The following is an 18,764-nucleotide window of genomic DNA, read 5'->3' on the forward strand; positions in this document are numbered from 1 at the left end:
CACCAGGGTAAACCCCTGCAGGGCTGCCTGACACTTGGTTTACTTGGGCACCTACAGATATGGCCGCTCACAGTTCCTGTTGGCCGTGGTTTGCCAATCCAGCCAATGGGAGCTGAAGGAAGCGGTGGAACTGGGAACTGCGGCCCATGTGAGAGAGAGAAGGGAAAGGATTGTTAGCTTCTGCCTGTTGTTCTTTGCGATTTGGTTTTTCATAGGGATGTGAAAGCGTTAACAGTGTACACGGTCAGCCTGGGCTCATCGGTTGACCTTCATGGGTACACGCAGGCTCCCGGTATGCGCAGAGAGCCGGCTTAAGGTTTTCAGCGGTTACCCATTGACTTGAGTAAACCCATTTCAACATCCCTAGGTCTGCAGCACGATATCAGTCCCTTGACTTCAGTGGAATTACTGCTGATGTGCACCACTGTAAGCAAGAGCTGGGATTCCAGGAGGCTGGTTGTCTCTTTGGAGAGCAGATCAAGCCAGTTGCATTGCTTCTGCTCCATCCTCGATGACTAATTACTACCAAGGAAGTCACTGCTAGGCCAGCCCTTCTGGGTGACAGCCCTGTGCACCGAGGATGGTAATGACAGGGCTGGTGGAAATGCATTGAAAGAAGAGGGTGCTTGTCACGACGGTGCCGGGGGTTGGGGGAAGCAGGAGGAGAAAAAGCTTAGTGGTGGGAAAACGTTTCACTTGGAAGGGAAGAGATTTGGGAGAGCTTGGATGGTTGGCCACTTTTCAGAGCCCCCCAACAACAAACCGACGGAGCTGACAGATGTTGGGGCTACTCTGTTTTGTTTCTTTATGAAGTAGCATTCGCTTGCCTCCACAAGAGAGGTCATCACTGGGGCCCATCCAACCACTCCTGGCCTCCTGCTTCCTTTAGCAGTGTACCCATCATTCCAGATCCAAACACCCTGCCTATTGAGATCCAGAGCGAGTGTCTGGTGGACATTTTTAATCACCGTGTTTGACTGTTTATGGGGCATCCGTACTACAATAGCTAAATGTGTACAACACCCAGCACAATACAGTCCTTCTCCATGGCTGGAGCTCTTAGGTGCCCCTTCAATACAAATCAATAGTAATAATTAACTAATAATAATATATGTACCTATCCGGTATAGTTTATCAAACTGATCTGAACGCCAATTTCAAAAGGCAGCAACATATGCTGTGCTTGATTTCCTCTCTGCATGCATGAGCAAGCAATTTCCTTTGCTTTACAATATGCAGGTATTTAAAATGGAAACTCTTATTTACTGGGTCAGACTGTCTCTTACTATGTATGTACAGCACCTTGCACAATGGAACTCCAGTGAGAGTTGGGGTTCCTTGTACGGATGTTCAATTTAGATTAATGGGCTATCAATTACTTGATAAGGGTAATTCTCCTCTCCCGCCCTCCCCCCCCACACCCGTCCTTGCTGCCTTTATCTTACAGAGGCAGCAAGTGGGGAAGAAGCAGCTAGTCAACTATCTGATAAACTGTCAACTATCCGCTAAATATTTGCTTATTGGATAGTGGACTAGTCGTTCACATCCCTCCTTCCTCGGTGCTACCATAATAGAGTTGATAAATAGTAACAATAATAACTAATAATCAACAACTGGTTTCCTGTAGATGCAAAATACTAAAGCTCTAGAGAGACTCTGCAAATACATCCAGATTTTGAATTGAGGAGCATGCTGCAAGCATCAGCATGAAATGGTGGTGGCCCATGCTGTGGGAATTGTCTGTGGGGTGGCATCCACGTTCAGCATACAATGTCTCACTTGTGTCTGGTGTTTTAATATGCTCAGGTGGATTTGCAGCTGCAGTCACCACACCTCTCGATGTAGCAAAGACAAGAATTATGCTGGCAAAGGTAAGAGATGGAAGAACACTGAGCGGAGGGGCAGGTGCGTGGTCTGCAGTGCCAAAACTTCTGCACGGTAGCAACAAAATGAAATGTAGCACGACACCTCTTGCTAATGACTTCTGCTCTTGTGCGTTCGGCCGGGAATGTATGTAGATGTGCATAACAGGCACGGGTAAAACCGGTGTTGCGTTACATTGCCCTTTAATTGCTCCTCTTGTTCTTTCACGTCCCTCCCCATCGCTCCCAAAGGAGCCATCTTAGACGTCACTGTGTTTTGTGCTAGGCTGTCTTGAGGGAATGCAAAAGTCTTAATGACGATTTCTTTATGGGGTCAAATTCCCTGCATTCAAAATCCAGGCAGCAGTGTATTCTTGGGAGGTTTTATAATGAGAGGAGCGTGTTCGCATTGCTCTCCAGAGGCAGGCTTCACACCAGACTTTCTGCCCTAGAATTTCAAACCATTGCTGCTACTGCGGCAACTCTGCCAAGGATGGCAAAAAGCAGGGGGGCTCATGTAGGCGGGCCATTGCTGTTTCAATGAGCACGTAATCTGGCCTACCCCAGAGCAGGTCTAGAGCCATAGGAGGGTTAAAATGTGAGCAACTGGTATAGGTGTGTGATCGTTTAAGGAGCTGCACTGGCAGAGTTATTTACCCCATATGGGTCACAGCTCTGCGCTACCCATATCCCTGGGTAGAGTAATGAGGTATTTCTCTTGGCCGTTCGCACCTCGTCGGATGAGTGGTGCCGTACTGGACTTAGTGTGCTCTGCATGGCTGTGTGTGTGTAAGAGTGCCTAGGGCAGCATTATTCAGCAGATGTGTCTAAAGGAGGCAGCATGGCCTATTGGGTAGAGTGGAAAGATGGAGGGGCCCTAGAGATTTCAAGAGCTGTAATCAGAGTGTTTGCCCTGAGGTGCCTTTTCCAGATTTTCTGAATGATTGTCGTTAGTACAGAGTATTAAACTAAACTCCCAGGCAAGCTTCTGCTGGGTTTCGAAATGTTGACGCGGCAACACTGCCAGGTAGTTCTTAGCCAATGTATTTGTATTACAGTCTGTTTCGCGTATTAGGTGCATGAGAGGCACCTAATTGGGATTCCCCTGGATTGGGATTCCGGACACCTGGGTTCCATTCCCAGTCTTGCCACCGACCTGCTGTGAGGCTTGGGACAGTTGCTGCACGTCTCCGTGCCTCAGTTTCCCCTTTTGTCCTGTTTATATTGTCTTCTCTCAGTAGGGGTCTGTACAGCTCCAACCACAGTGGGGCCCTGCTCTTGATTAGAGACAGTACCATGACAATAGTGTGTGTGTGCTGCCGTGTAAATGGATGGGTAGCTTGATAAATAATTGGATCTGGCTGATGACTGACTGTACGGCAGTCAGCTCAGTTATGGTCTCTCTGTTCTTGTGATACAGGCCGGTTCCAGCACTGCCAGTGGGAACATACTGTCTGCTCTGCACGGTGTCTGGAGGTCTCAAGGGCTACCTGGGTAAGGACTGACTTGTGAGAGGCTGTTTAGAGGCCAGAGAAGTAAGTGTGCGTGCATATAAAAAAGTAGGAATCAACTCGCTGTGCACGAGGCCAAGTCGCTGTCATTCGGGTGTGGGGGTGTGTACAGCACCTAGCACACTGGAGCCACAAGGTTGCAAATATTAACCACTAATATACATTATCCCTTCCTCAGAGCCTGGCCAGTCTTGGATAGGCACTGCCCTTCAGTGTCAGCCAACCCTCCTCCAGCTTTCCACCGTTACCGAGGAATTTTGTGTGAGAAAATATCAGTAATGTCACCTCTGACCCCTTTTTTTGCCCTTTCCCTAGCAGGAAGCATAGGGGGAGGAGGGGACCCAACACCCCGAGAGATCAGGAAAGCAGAGTGAGATAAAAGCAGAGAGAGTGAAGCTGGGATTTGCAGGTGTTTCCCTTCCTCAGTGGGATGCTGCAATGCTGCATTTTGGTCACCGTGTGGCGCCGTGTGAAGCTGTGAATCAGCAACTCCTGGTCTGTGGGCACAGCATCTCCCAGCAGGAAACAGGCCCCCGGGCATACCCTGAGCGCTGGGCTGGAATGCAGAGGGCAGGGAAGCGGCGTTGAAGTGTGCACCCTACAGCTTGTTCTTCCTTCCTCCTGCCCTGGCGCAGGTTTCCAGGGGTTTCATAGTCCAAGGACATTCCTCTTGGGCAAACCCTCTTGCCTCTGAGTGGTGAATAGCTCAGCCTGCCAGCAGCCTGCCACTTAGGCAGACAGTGATGATGCTGCAAATGAGGAAACAGTTTATAAGAGAATGTCTGGGGCTTGCCAGAGCTGACATAGGACATCCAGGGCACAGCATCTCCATTGGATAACACATTCATTACATATGTACCCGTGGCCGGGGGGGGGGGAGGGTGGGCTGTTTGGAATTGTGTGTCTTGCAGCTGCATTCCCTGACCCTAACTGGCATGAGTCAATGTTGCGCATGGAAGAATTCCACTTGGAGTTCCCTAGGGAAAATGTGTATTAAAAATAGGGATGTAAAAGCTTGTTTAATTGGTGAACCGCTTAAATGTGACGTTTAATCGGTTAACCAGACAAGGAGGAGGGTGCCCCAGTCCAGCTTCCTCCCCTGATCCCCTGCAGCCAGGCTGGAATGGCCTCCTGCGACAGGCAGGAGATGCTCCAGCCCTGTCAGAGTAGCCCTTGCCTGCGGCCCCTGGACCCACCGTGGACGAAGGCAGCTCCGGACGCCTGAAATAGCCCCTCTCCGCAGTGGGTCCCAGGGGGCTGGAGCAGCCCCCTATCCACGGTGGGCAGGGAACTGCTCCAGCCCTTACCAGTTAACCTTTAATTAACATCCCTAATTAAAAATAAAATCTGAATAGTGATAGAGCTCAAAGCATCAGTCTGATCAACTCAGGCGTTTGCAGCCTTCTGCACAGCTCTGTCTCCCAAAATAATTAGCTACCAAATATTTAACTCATAAGAACACGGTATGGATTAGTGTTTAAGGCACAAGTCAGAGGGTCTGGGATTTCCACTCAGCTTTGGAAGATCCTTGTGTGATGCCAGATGAGTCGTCTGAATGCCTCATGCCTCAGTTTACCCAGCTGTAAGACTAGAAATAATGCTTCCTGGCCGCACAGTGGAGTTGTGGGTGTTTTGAGATCCTTTAACAAAAGATATAACAGGTGTGTAAATTGGTATTGATTTGCATGGGTACCTGGTTAGTTCTGTAGTGGCTATCGACATGCGGAGTACAAGTCCTAAAACCATTACAGCGGTCCGTTTGCAAGCGGCCCCGGGTTTTGGAATCGTAAATCCTAGATTCCGCCTGCACCCACTGGTTCAGCTGATTGTGGTGGTGGTGTGCTTCTAAGACTGTCGTCAGCCATCTGCTGTGAGTTAATTAAGTCTGTAGTTACGGGTGTGACATGTGCAAAATCCACGTGGAGCATTAACTAGATGTGGGGGACAAATGCAGGTCTGGATGGGTGCATGAGGTGTTGGTGTTTTTTCTCCTACAATAAGAATCATTATGCAAATCTCTAGCTTCATTGCTGCTTTTTCTAGCCAGTGCTATTCTTTGCTGTTGGAGGGTTTAGAAGTCACTCGATAGCTAGCTCCGTATCTGCACAACACTGGATGTATACTCTCCAGTCGAGTTCGAGAGAGCTTTCCTTGACAGCCGATCTCTGGTCTCACAACTAGTAAAAGTTCAATATTCTTTTTACATATTTAGAGACTAATTCAAAACAATTTGCAGGAGGTTCCTGGACACTAATTCTAGGAAGCATTCCAGCTGTTCCAGACTAAGACTATATTGGGATAGCGCTTTAAGGTGCCCTGTCTGTGGCCTGGCTTCATGCACAGTCCAGTACTGTGTGTACTTAGAGCACCCCACCCCTCCACAATGGCACATCATTTGTGTTCTTTCCAGGCTATTTCACAAATGGCCACTTCAGATAGTCAGCAATCAAACGCTGCCTTCCGATTGTGCCCTGATGGAATAGAGCCAAAGGGCAACAACACACCTCTCCGGAAAGTGGCACACCCGGTAGAAATCGAAATAATCCTGAGAATCGAAAAACGCAAAGATGGCTAAAGCGTGTCAGCGCTGAGGGGAAGGAAGAAAGCCTGGGGGGAAATAAATGGAGCAACTCCTGTGTCCTGCTGCCAATGATAAATGTATTCATCCAAACCAATACAAGTGTCGGGCTTTTTGGCGGGCTGCAATATAAAATGATATCTGGCTTCTCTACTAACTCCCAGATTTGAAGAGAAGGAATTCCAGGGCAGAGAGATGTGACTTCTTGTCACGTTCGTACAACCAGAGTTCAAGGCTCACTTCCTGTTTTGCACCTAAGAAATCCATGTGCTTCATGCCAATGAATTCACCTCCTTTTCTGTCCAAAAGAGAGAGGGCCCTGCCTTCATGCACATTTTTCAATGCATCGAATAAGGGTGCGATTAAGGCAGCAATATGCACCTAGCCATCGTCCTTGACACTTGCAAGTGGCAGTTGAGGTGAGCAGTTTCTGAGCTGCACGCACCAGGCAGGCTTTGTATGCCTTGCGCTTTTCCAGCACCTTTTACCCCAGGCGCTTGTCACACTTTATAGCCGTTGGTGAACCCTTAGACCGTAGCTGGGAGATTGGCAAGTGTTGTTTTCCTCACAGGAAGAGTGAAATGAAATGACTCACCTGAATGTGCATTAGCCAGGATGGGCGGGGATGGTGGCCCTAGTCTCTGTCAGGGCTGGAATGGGCGACGGGATGGATCGCTTGATGGTTGCCTGTTCTGTTCACTCCCTCTGGGGCACCTGGCGCTGGCCGCTGTCGGCAGACAGGACACTGGCCTGGATGGACCTTTGGTCTGACCCAGTGTGACCGTTCTTATGTTCTCCGAGATGGTGGCCCAGCAGGTTCCAGCAAGTCCTAGTTCCCTATATTGAGCACTAAGCAAAACTTCCCCAAAGGTGTTCTGGCGCGTGTACATCCCCACACATTATTGCACCCGTTTTAGTCTCCTTCCAGCACTGGGCCCTAAGTGCGTTGCTGTCCAATCCAGAGACTCCAACTGTTAATAGAGACTAGCCATCAGCTTTAAGGGCTCTCTGCTTTAGGAAATGCAACTCACAGGTAGTGCTGAGTAATGGGGCTTAGCCAGTGAGTTACTTTAGGTCAGGGATGGGCAAAATGGCCTCCGCAGGCCGAATCTGGCCTGCAGATGCCCTGCCGCTCCCCCGCCCCCAGGCCAATTAGGGCCTGGGGATAGGGGAAAGCGCATAAAGTTTCCTCCACCCTGCCAGGTGCGCGTCACACACTCCTGGCAGGAGAGGAGGAGGCTTCATGCGCTCCCCAGGCCCTGATTGGCTTGGAGGCCAAAGGGGGAGTATATGAAGTCTCCTCCACTGCCAGGGGCATGGGCGCCTAGGGGGAACCTTGGGGGGGGGGGGCACAATGGCGCTCCCCCATCCCCAGACCAATCATGGTCTGTGGGTGAGGAAATATCCTGGCCCCACCCCTTCCGCTTGAAGCCCCGCCCCTCTCAATGCGGCTTCTGGCCACTTCAAAAATTTCTGAGGTGGCTCCCGGCAAAAAATGATTGCCCACCCCTGCTTTAGGTGGTGGCCTCTGATCCTGTCTATTCAAACGGGGAGATGTCTCATATTGCAAGGAGGATCCTACCCGCAGTATTGCCTCAAGCTTCTGATGGACGTAGGGGCTGAGCATCTGGGAACACATACTCCAGGGCGTGGAAAAACCCTGGGGAGGAGTTGCATTCAAAATGGAAAATGTGCCAGTAGTGGGGTTATGAGCAAGCTCTGTAGGCGGGAGGGAGTGGGGGTGGCAGGCGGCACGGACACACCCCTAGCACATCGGCCTTATCGTGTACCCTGGCGATGATTCACATTGGAAATTAGACCGTGTCCTGGGGATCCCACGAGCCCTGGGGACACCCATTGTGTTCGGCTAAGTGATGGTGCAGGGAGTCCTGTTCAGCTCTGCTCCCTCCCTCCTTTGATCCCCTTGGATATTGTAGGTGCAGGTTGTGGTCCTGGCGGAGCAGAGCAGAAACACCCCCTATTCTCCTCCCCTCCCCCCGACCAGGTCTCCGCTTTGCCGTGAGTGCAGGCCCCTTGTGTGCGTCATTCTCTGCCGCTGGAGCCACTCTGCCTCAGGCGGCCTTTCCTGCAGCTGGGGGTCTCTGCTTTCCAATTTGACCGCTGCACAGTCCAGACCCTCTTGTCTCCCAGGCCGAGGGCACCGCTAATGCAGAGGTCTGGCTAATAGGGGTTAGGGAAACCAGGAGCCACGTTATTCCCCGTTGGCAGACTGCGGAGGTGCATCTGAGCCACTTGCGCCTGCACATCGCTGTAATTAAAATGCCCGGCTTGGCTCCAGGCCCACGAACCAATCATTGTGTTACTGTAGCGGCTAGAGGATCAGGGCCCAGCTATAAAACCCAGAGTGAGAGAGAGTCCCCGCCCGGCAGAATTTAGAGTCTAAATTAGGGGTGAACAGTCATTTTTGATGAGGGGAGCGCTGCAATATTTTGGTAAGTGATCAAGGGCTGCACTTTTTTTTTTCTATGGGGGGTGCGGGGTCCAGGATGGAGGTGGGTGCAAAAGGAAGTTTGGGTGGGGAACTGGGGTGCAGGAGTGGGTGTGAGGTTTGAGGGGGAATTTGGGTGGAGGACGGGGTTGTGACCTGGGGCAGGAATTGGGGTGCAGGGTCAGGGAGGGGATATGGATGCAGGAGAGGATTCTGGCCTGGGGGAGGGGGTGCAGGGTCTGGGAGGAGTTGTGATCTGGAGGAGGTGGGGAGAGGGGATGCAGGGGTTTTGGATGGTGCAGGGAACAGGGAGTTCGGGGGAGGAAGGAGCTGGGTTCCTAGAGGCCGCCTCTGGCCAAGAGGCGCTTACCAATGTGGCTCCTGGCCAGCGGCCCTGCAGCATCCTGAGGCAGGCGCCTTGCCTGCCACAGCCCCAAGCTGCTCAAAATGGCTGGCTGCTCCCTGTGGCTCTCTGCTCCAGGCACGGGGGAGAAGGGGGAAACTTTGCGCTGCCCCTGCCCCCCAGCAAAATCCCTCAGCTCTCATTGGCTGGTTTCTGAGCTGAAAGGTTTTGCTGGGTGGGAGGGGGGGTGTCAGCAGAACGTGAAGCCTCCTTCCCCTCCCTCTGGCACCCGGAGCAGAGAGCCACAGGGAGCAGCCAGCCGCTTAAAAGCAGCATGGGGCTCCTCGGAGGCGCCTGGCTGCTCTGTACCTGAGGGTGGCCCACGGGCCGGATCCAATGGCTTGGCAGGCCAGATGCAACCTGCGGGCCATATCTTGCTCAGCCCTGGTCTAAATAGACAACATGCGTGGTTATTCCCTGTTGGTGGGAGGGGAAGCGGGGCTCAGACAGGCGAGCTGAGTAACAGGCCAGGCTGGGGAGAGAACTCAGCCTTCCACAGTCAGTGCGGTGGTGCCTTAGCCCTATGAGCAGCTGTGCTTGGTAACCCAGGCCTGCCCCGACCCCGTGGTTAAAGGCAGAGACCTAAGAGCAGAAGGAAATCGGGTCAGCAGGACTGGTGGAACCGAGGGGGATGAAATAGGAGTGGGGGGGCAGAGCTGCAGCGTCGAGATCCCTCCTCAAAGTTGTGGGCCCCGCATCTGGAATAGCGGTGGCTGCGGGGGTGGAGTGTTGGAACTGCGCGTGTGCAGGGTTCCAGGAACGGGCTGTCATCAGTCCGCAGGGGAAGGGTGGTGCGAGCTGGAGAACACTGCTGCACCCCGGGCATAACGCTCTGCGTGCTCCGCCGGGCTATGCCCAGTACGACCTACTCTGTTTTCAAGCTGTAATTATGGCCCCACTGGCTCCCTGCCTGCCACAGCCCCAAGCTGCTCAAAACGCTGTAAAACGTTTCCATCTGCCTGTGTGCTCCAGGCCCCCACGCAAAGATCGTTATCGCAAAACTAAAGGAAGTGCGGTTGGAGGGTCACCGGGTCCAGTGTCTGACTAGCCCTGGGGGTTCAGAGCGAAAGGAGCCTCGAATTCCTCTGGGAATGTGCCTTCCCAATGTTCCCTTGCCCCCCACTAACATTGGGGTACACAGGAATGACTCTCAGTGCTGGTGATAAACCGTTCTGGCCAGGCCACAGAAGCCAGGCTCGGCAGAATGTCTCCTACTCCACCTCACCGTGTCCCTCACCCATCCCACACTGATGGAAGATCGCTTGCTCGTTCTTTGTACTTCAGTGCAGAAGAGCAGATTAAAGGGCCCTAGGCGTAGAACTCCTTGTCAGATCATTGAAAATCGTGCCTTAAATGCAGGAGGGCACCTGGCCCAGGTGTAGGGCTGAGAGTGGCCTGTCAAACCCAGTCATGGGTGAAGCAATTCATGGCCCACCCAGGCCTCAATACTGAACTGCCAGGAGCCACCAAGGACGGTGGGACCAGGCTGTGCTGAATGTTCTCAGGCCATGTTGGGGTTGATCTGCCTGCTGCTGCTCTTCCTTGGTACAATTTTTCAAGTCAGGTGCTGGCCGAGCGTAGCAAGGCGATTTGCTTGCTGAGACGAAGGGCCCCTCTCCCTGAGCTGAGCAAACCGGGGTTTGCCTCTCCGGCGTCTCCGAGGCGTAGCGGGCAGCGTGTAGCCGCTCGTGGCAGTGTTACTTTGCAGTGATTGCAGTTCGTTTATTAGTTCCCCCGGTCCTGGTTGTCGCCTAGTGCTGCTCTTAACGCCATTTCCTCTTTCCCTGCGCGCAGGACAGGTACAGGACAGCGATGGAAAATCCTGGTTCCTCAGTTAACTGGTTAAAAGTTAGGTTGACCTAATGTTTAATCAGTTGACTGACTCAGGGGGATCCGGGCTGGGGTAGCACCCAGCCCTCGGGAATCCCCCATTCCCCACCCAGCCCCTCTCAGCGATGGGTCCCCCTGGGACTAGAGCAGCCCATAGCCTGCAGCAGGGCCGGGATCTACTCCGGCCCCCACTGGTTACCGGTTAACCAGAGCTGGTAGGCATTACCCGTTTAGGCTGGGTAACCAGTTAACCTTTCAGATCCCTAGTAGAGGTGACAGGCCTGGGTCTGGCATTTGATTCTCATCTTTCTCTCTTGAGCTCTGAGTTACTTGCCTGGAGTCCAGCGAATGGCCTGGTTGAAGGATGGTCCGGTGCTAGGCCAAGCGCAGTCGCCTGTCCTGTGAGACTGTAAACCACGGTGTTAGGCCCAGATTCTTGCTATGGGGGCGTGCCTTGCTGAGCATAAAGCTTCATGCTGGAGCTGCCCCATATGGACGTAGCCAGCGCGACCGAAGAGGCGCCATGTTTGCATTATCACCTCATCTTTCAAACGGGACGACGCTAGTGACCTCTGCCCCTCTGAGTTGGCACACGGGGCAGCTAAAGCCACGTCTTCCCCCCCCTTCTGCATTTCCCAACCCCGACCCCTCTACTCCAGTGCAGTGTAGACAAGCAGCGAGTCTCGTGCTGATGGTACAGTGGGAATCCCACCTCAGGAGGCTTGCTGATGATCGGTACTTTAAAGGCAGGGCGCTCACACTGCAGCGATAAAAACAACAAATAGTCTGGTAGCACTTCATAGACTAACCAAACATGGAGATGGGATCATGAACTTTCGTGGGCACAGCTCACTTCTTCAGATGACCGGAGTTATCTGAAAAAGTGAGCTGTGCCCATGAAAGCTCATGATCCCATCTCCATGTTTGGTTAGTCTACAAAGTGCTACTAGACCTTTTTTTTTCTTTCTGTAGCAGACGAACTCGGCTACCCCCTGAAGCTCCTGTACAGCAATAAAGACTTCTTTGCTAGGAGGTAATTCTGCCAGGAATCAGCAGGGTCAAGCTTGTGGATGTAGCTCCACTAAAAGGTTGTGCAGGAGGCCATTGGAGATGTAACCTCTGCTCAGGGCTAGTCTGTGAGCACGTTTTCCTCTTGTCTTTCAGATTGTTTGCAGGAGTTGTCCCTCGCATGACAGCCATCAGTCTGGGGGGCTTCATCTTTCTTGGGACATACGACAAAACTCGCAGCTTGCTGCTCTGACTTGCCATAGAGAGAGAGAGAGATCCCCGTGGATCACTGCAAAGCGCTGAAGACACGCCACTCTCAAGGAAACACGCCCTCCTCCTCCTCCTCGGGTTGCTTTCTGCCCCCAAGTAGCTGCTTAGCAGCCAACACTTGTATTTTCACGATGAACAAAGGCCCTTAAATAATCCAATTTCTCTCACTTAAAATTTCCCAGTATGGAAAGCCGTGAAGTCAGCGGGAGACTTGTGCCAAAAAAATAACAGGTGGGGTTTAAGCAGCTAAAGCCACCAGCTGCAATGAGCACGATCAGACCTGATGCAAGTAAAATGTGTTGTAAACCCGAAGAACATGAGCTGTGCAGCCAAGATGGAATAAAAGGAATGTTCATTATTTAGTCAGACCTGAGCCTCAGCATCGGGGCCATTTTTAATTCTGCGGAAGACTTGACCTAGCTGCACTCAGCAGGTGTTTAAAGACCAGAAAGTATCCTGAGGTGGGAGCGCTCTGGGAAGAATAGTGCCCACTTCTTTCTGATTTGAGCCATGTTGTGAAAGTTTATCCCGCTGTTTATACCTGCAGGTGCATAGCAGGCACTCTTGCTTGGCAACCGATGCAGTTTGTTTTATGCGACTCGGATTTCGCCAGGAAACGTACAATGCTGTCTTATTTTAAAGGTAGCCAATCCCAAGTGTGGACTATGCAAGACAGACAGCTCTTGCCTCCCTTCCCCCCAGCTCTTTCCCTCCCAAAATCTGATGTGGAGCTGAGCTTGTAGGGGTGAAGCACAAAATGGGAAAGGCCTGTCTGCAGAGAAATAGAAAATAGAGGTTCTCCTTGATGAAAGAGCAGATCACGCATAATAGCTGTCGGGGTGATGCTAGCATGATTTCAGATTAGACTTCAATTCTGGCTTCAGCATAAAGATGCAAGTGTTAAAATCAGTGAGTGGACTATGGGGCAGGGCTATAAAGCAAATATTAAAGGCTTTGCGAAAAGCTATTATTTTTGGCTCCATTGAAATGATCAAGGCAAAGGCCCAAGATTTTGAATATTTAAGGGGAAAAAAATCACTGCCTAATGTATAGCTTGGATTAGTTACACCTTCAAAACCTTTAAGGAACCTGAAACTGCAGAATGAAGGCACGTCCACAATAAAGTTTTGTAGACGCAGTGAGGCATACGTCCTCATAAAAATATAGGCAAATGTAATAGTGCCACTTAGTTTGTGTCAAATTAATATATGCAGTAACACTAGCAGCCTGCTCTCTGCTACAGCATTTTATGCTAGATCTGTAGTGACTGATAATTGATATTTAATTGTGAGAGTTCAGAGAAACCAGCTGCCTTTATGTAGAAGACTAACCTATAGCACTTGATCAGTAGAGCCCTAGATACAAAATTGGTATCCATAGCTGCAGCTGCAAAAATGAACCCTGGGTATCCACATCCATGGATTAGAAGGGTTCTAGATTTATAAAAGTGTGTCCATACCGTATCTGCAAAAATGAGCCGTGGCTATCTCCAGCCGCCAATGCAGATACAAATCCATGGGTCTGTAGGGCTCTATGGATCAGCTAACAGTAGGAGAACTTGCAGAACAAAGGGACTAAACTCTTAATCGCAGAGAAACTGGAATTTCAACACATTGTTTCCCACTTATTTCCCAAGACATTTTTAGTGCAGTTGGCCAGCCAGTCTGGGACTATTTGCCACGACGCTGTAGCAATACTGCAGGACACTTCTAGCACAATCTGTCAGCACAACCTAGTTAAGGAACTTACACAATACATTTTTCTGTATTGAGTTGATCCACTTATTGGATGGGAAGGTCTGGGCAGCTGAAGGTGAGGATTTATCATTGATTGACAAGGCTAGTTACTACCTCACCACTCCTTATGTGTTTGTTTTCCAATAAGCAGGCTGCTGTTTGTTTATTTTCCAACCAGCATTCAGATTTTGCTTGGGTCACTGTTTTTGTGCTTTTGAAACAACAGTTCTGGAATCGGCTGTTATGATGATGCAGCTTGTTTTAATCCCAACAAAGTCTAGCCTTCTGTAATGATGATGGCCACATGTGCCTTGTTTGTAGTCCCAGACCAAAATGGTGTTTAAATATACGGCAAGCGTGTCAGTAACCTAGTGTAGTAACTTAGCCCCCAGAGCCGTGCCATGTATTTCACTCTATCCCAAAACCAGGCCTTCGAAACACAGGAAATTGAGTTAAGGTTAAATGCACAGGCTGTTCAAACATGGTAAGGGACAGCTATGAGGGCTTGATTGTGTACATGTGTAAATGGTTAAGCAGTGAACCTGGGCTCATCGATTAACCTTCATGGTTACATGCAAGACTCCCCCTCCCACCACGCTGCTGCCTCTGTAGCAGCAGCATGAAGGGGGGAGGCAGCTCCATGGGAGCCGGTATGTGCAGAGCCGTCTCCCCCCCGTGTGTAAGCGCATAGCCGAACATTTCAGCGGTTATCCCTAATGGCTACACAAAGCACCTCCCCATTGTTCGAGAGTGATGCCATGTAACAGCTGTCCTTGCAGTCGGTGCACGAACAAGTGTGTGGTCACAGTGTTCCGCAGACATTCACAGAGCATCCCTCGTGCTGTGCACCGTGCTGCCGCCCAGGGAACCTTGAAGAGCCGTCACCGTGGAGAGATCGCCCACCGGAGAGATGCCTTTTCATTCTCCAGCTCTCTCTCTGCTTGTCGTCTAGGATGGAGGCCCATGAAAGCAGTGCTGCTGTAGAGACAGGTAGGTCCACCTTCTCTGTCGCAAACCATGGAGGGTGCAGCTATGGGCCCTGGTTTCTGAGCACCCATCTCGGGGACAACCCAGTGTCCCCGGATGACGCAGCCCTGCTCTGAGTGGAAGAATGGGACTGAGAGGGAGGCTACTTACTCTGCAGATAAGCAGCAACAATGCTGGAGCGGATACAAGGACCTTTTACCTTGTACCACACTCCTTTCAGTGAGGGGCTGGCTCTGTACAGAGAGCCCTTGGACTCGGGCATGGGGCCCCAAGCTACCAAATTAAGTGTAGCACTGGCTTGAGCACAAGCTGGAGCTGGCAGCTCTGGGACAGTCCTTCCTAGAAGTCTCTGTGATAGACTATTATCACCCCCAGTTGAAGGAGACACTTTCAGCCAGTAATCGGGAAAGAGACCATTCATCTCTTAAAAAGAGAAACGTCTCTGCACATGATTTCACTGAGACAGAACTTTCCATGAAGTCTGAAAAATGTATATTAGCCTATACCAGAGGGCCCAAGCGGACACTAAATTCCACAATGAACCCATTGAGTTGTAGATTCTCAGAGAACTCACTGTCTTCTCAAAGAGTGATAGTTTTTGGAGGAGCTACACTTAAAAACAAAAGAACCCCATCATGAAGATCAGAGGCACTGACATTCTGTGGCCCCTGGGACAAGGGCCACAATCTGTCAGTGCCTCTGATCTTCGTTATGGGGGTCTTTTGTTTTTAAGTGTAGCTCCTCCAGGCAACCCTCAGTGCTGCCCCGAGTGCAGCAGCTCCCCCCCACCCCACCTTTAGCCCTGCCTGGAGCACACAGTGCGGCGCTCTGGTGGCAATTTAAAGGGCCGGGGGCTCCAGCTGCTGCCTCAGTAGCAGTTTGGAATCACCCAGCCCCAGGGCAATTGCCCCTTCCCCTCCCCCAGTTGGCAAGCCTGACAGATTGAATATTTTGCTTGAAATGTAAAATTAAGCTCATCCTTAACTATGACGCTGTAACTGATGCCTGCGTAATAGGTAGTGGTGGTCTTGTAAGTGGGACTAGGAGTGAAGGTGTTCAGACCCGTTGCTGAAGCGGTCCTGTATGTGGCCCATGTGGCTTTGACACCAGCGTCCGAGACCTTTAGGCAATTGGTCGTTTTTGTATTAGACATTTACTGCCTAGCGGTTCGTTGCTGTGTGTGTGTCTCAGCAAGGACTCCCAGTTCTCCTGCCCCCTGGGCATGCTTCCACAGGATCCAGTGTTGGCAAATGCTACAGAATTCGACATCTATTTGAATTCAGTTTGAATTCAAACTGGCATGTTGAAAAGGTTCTGCCCAATATTGTTAACACATTTCCATTAGAAACAGACAGGAGAGCGTAGCAACTGGTTGGATTTATTTATTTTTTTTAACAAACTCTGAAAAGCTCACGCCCAACAACAACAAAAAAGCTGTATTATTATAAATGAACCTTTATTAAAGACACTTCAATGCCATTTGTTAGACACTTCCAATATTTTACATTTTTTTCAATGTACAATATTGTACCAAATTTTCTAATAAATAAATAACTTTGTACACAAAAGTAATACTTCCTCTTTCACATTGCCTCTCAGAAGCAGCAGATTCACATATTTAGTGGAAGTAACAACATTAGACAGTTAACTTTATTAAAAATACATTATTTTCAAATGTTAGTGTGGCAAATGTGCTTAATATTTGCAACGGTGATGATGACATTTCTGCCAGCAAAATTGGTCAATTAAGTCATTCGCATTTTCCTTGTGTATGTCCCGCCATATCCTGCTGCTATTTTCACCTTTAGCATACATTCGAAAGTATATTTTTCCTCAGTTCAGAGGACGAATACATAATTTGTTTATTTGCTATCACCCATCTCCTTCTCTTTTAATTTGCTGAATAGTTAAAAGTTGGCACTCAACATAATTAGTCACCTGCCACAAAGTGCAAATGTGTCTACAGTTAGAAACTGGTCGAGACAGGTAGCTGGCGAAATTATGCCTTGCTCCATAAAAGCCAGGGTCAGCCTTTCCTTGGGCCACAGGACAGAGAGATCAGTTATGAAGGGTGGCTGTCTTTTAAAGAAGATGGACTTTGGGGATAGCTTGGAATAATATGGGTGGGTTACTTTAGCCCTGATGTAGAAAAGTACTAGTTGTTTAGTGTTGTCCTGGAAACGCATGCTTTTCTGAATCAAGGTCCTGATCAGTTCTCACTGCCCTATGCTTGTTGTGAGTTACTGTAATGACACGAGCAGGATTTCCACCAGACCCTGCTCTGCTGAAACTGGCCTTTAGTTGCTTCTAAGAAAAAAAATGAAACAAAACAAAAAAACCCACCAACCTTTCCCCAGAGTAGTCATCACCAAAGTCTAGCAACTCAAGATTCCAAAGAACAGAAAACCAACCAACCCATCCATCCACAGGTTCCCATAACCAACAGAAGCAGCCTCACTAAAAATAAAAAGCTTCAGCCTTAAGTTATAAGTGACACAGAGCCATGTGATCAGTTAGGGGTTTGTTTGTTTGGGGTTTTTGAAATCATGGATGAACTTAAAGACCACATAGCATGTAGACCTTGTTCCTTTTAACTGGTGAGGCCATCTACCACCCTATACCCTTATTTCTAAACCAGAATATTTCCGAATAGCTTGGAACTGCTGCATAAACAGGTAATCATATACCTGAAATGAACATCTGCATGCAAGGAGAAAGCTCTGTGTGTGTGTGTGCAGGGGGGGGGGGGCTTGCTGCAGTTCTAGGGAATCTATGTAGAGCAAAGAGCTTCATATAATGCCAGAGAGAAAACTGGTTAGGTGTTGCAGGCGATAGTCTGCACACAGCCAGTATTACAGTAAGTTGGGGATGACCGGGGGGGGGGGGGGGGGGGGGGGGGGGGGGAGGTTGAATTCTGACACAGGTGCAAAAAGAAAAACAAACCCATCCCCAACTGCATGTATTTTTTGTTAGAAATTTCAGCTCTCTGTTTTTCAAGTGTCCACAGTAGTTTAATTCAGCTTGCCTCTATAAATTACTGCAGAACAGTACAGACTGTCACCATAGATCATTTAACCTTTAGCTCTTCACGGCAGGTCTAAAGGTAATGGATTTTAAGTTCTTCCATAAAGAAAAAAAAGAAAGTCAGGTTGCTATGTGTTACTTTGTCTTTTTTTGGTAATTGCTTGGCTCTCCCTATAAACTCTATTTAGCGTTTCTTTGAAATAATTTAAGATCTCAGTTTAAACCTGCTAAGTGCAATACATTTCAGGGGGGAGGGGATTTGTGCTAAAATAACCCAATCAATGCTTGATTTAAAGGAATTTCCATTGCCAAACATGATAATTCCTTTGAAACAGCCTGGGTTTTTAAAGTTCTGCTTATGCATTAAGGCACCAGAATTCTCTCTTGAAAAATTTAACAGCAACCTGATACTGAAAATAATATTGCCAAAACTTTGTAAAGTTTCACTCAGTTATCCATGCACTAAAGATTAAAATAGCCTCTGTAAAAGATATATATATTTATATATAATATGAAAACTCTTATGTACAACTGTATCAAATACTTTTCTCTACACAATCGTCCCTTGCAAGTATGTGCTTCGTATGCAAGTCAACTTTTGAACTAGTAATACTTCTCACTGAAGTTTTAAACTATGTACACACAGGTGACGCTCAAGCAGGAGTTTGTTCCCCACAGAAGCTTGTTTCTCATACCTCATTTGTTTCCTTTTCCTTTGAGAGGGTGTCCGTTCAAGAGTTGAGGTAGAAGTAAGTAGCCTAGCTATTCTGTGCAAAAAAATTAGTAGGTTTGTTCATTTGCACATGGCAGTATCCCTCCCCCCCTCAATCCATTGATCTTATTGGTGGTTTCAACTCATGAGTGGAGTCTTGTAATTTGGGTAGGTATCCATTGGAAAGAAGAGTTTGTTTAGCTTCAGCCTCTCCCTGTAAATCCAGTGATGTCAGTGACATTTCAGGTGTCCCTTTTAGCTGCTGAACTGAGTCTTCTGAAGGGGAAGCTCGCAAATTAAGGTTATTATGGTCTGAATCATTCACTAAAGGCTGTGAAGAGCCTGTAAGAAAGTAAGGGCAGTACAGAGGTCGATTAGCTGGTGCTGAGAATAC

The 18,764-nt window shown here is 49.3% G+C and overlaps 2 protein-coding genes across 5 annotated transcripts in view; one reads left to right on the forward strand and one right to left on the reverse strand.

Moving 5' to 3' along the window:
• SLC25A26 (solute carrier family 25 member 26) overlaps positions 1–11,957 on the forward strand; it is a 154,002-nt gene extending 142,045 nt beyond the window's left edge. For 3 of the 4 annotated variants that reach the window (XM_075938545.1, XM_075938547.1, XM_075938548.1), the window contains 3 exons: positions 1,807–1,871; positions 3,283–3,356; positions 11,798–11,957. In XM_075938545.1, coding sequence (XP_075794660.1) covers positions 1,807–1,871; positions 3,283–3,356; positions 11,798–11,894 — 236 coding nt within the window. In that variant the 3' untranslated portion in view covers positions 11,895–11,957. Of the gene's footprint in view, positions 1–1,806; positions 1,872–3,282; positions 3,357–11,605; positions 11,667–11,797 lie in introns of all 4 variants that reach the window. The other variant, XM_075938546.1, reaches the window with a different exon arrangement.
• Positions 11,958–16,399: 4,442 nt separating this feature from the next.
• LRIG1 (leucine rich repeats and immunoglobulin like domains 1) overlaps positions 16,400–18,764 on the reverse strand; it is a 148,090-nt gene continuing 145,725 nt past the window's right edge. The window contains exon 19 of the mRNA XM_006120052.2: positions 16,400–18,712. Coding sequence (XP_006120114.2) covers positions 18,483–18,712 — 230 coding nt within the window. The 3' untranslated portion in view covers positions 16,400–18,482. The remainder of the gene's footprint in view (positions 18,713–18,764) is intronic.

Source organism: Pelodiscus sinensis, chromosome 11 (genome assembly GCF_049634645.1).
Source record: "Pelodiscus sinensis isolate JC-2024 chromosome 11, ASM4963464v1, whole genome shotgun sequence".
NCBI classification, from domain to species: Eukaryota; Metazoa; Chordata; order Testudines; family Trionychidae; genus Pelodiscus; species Pelodiscus sinensis.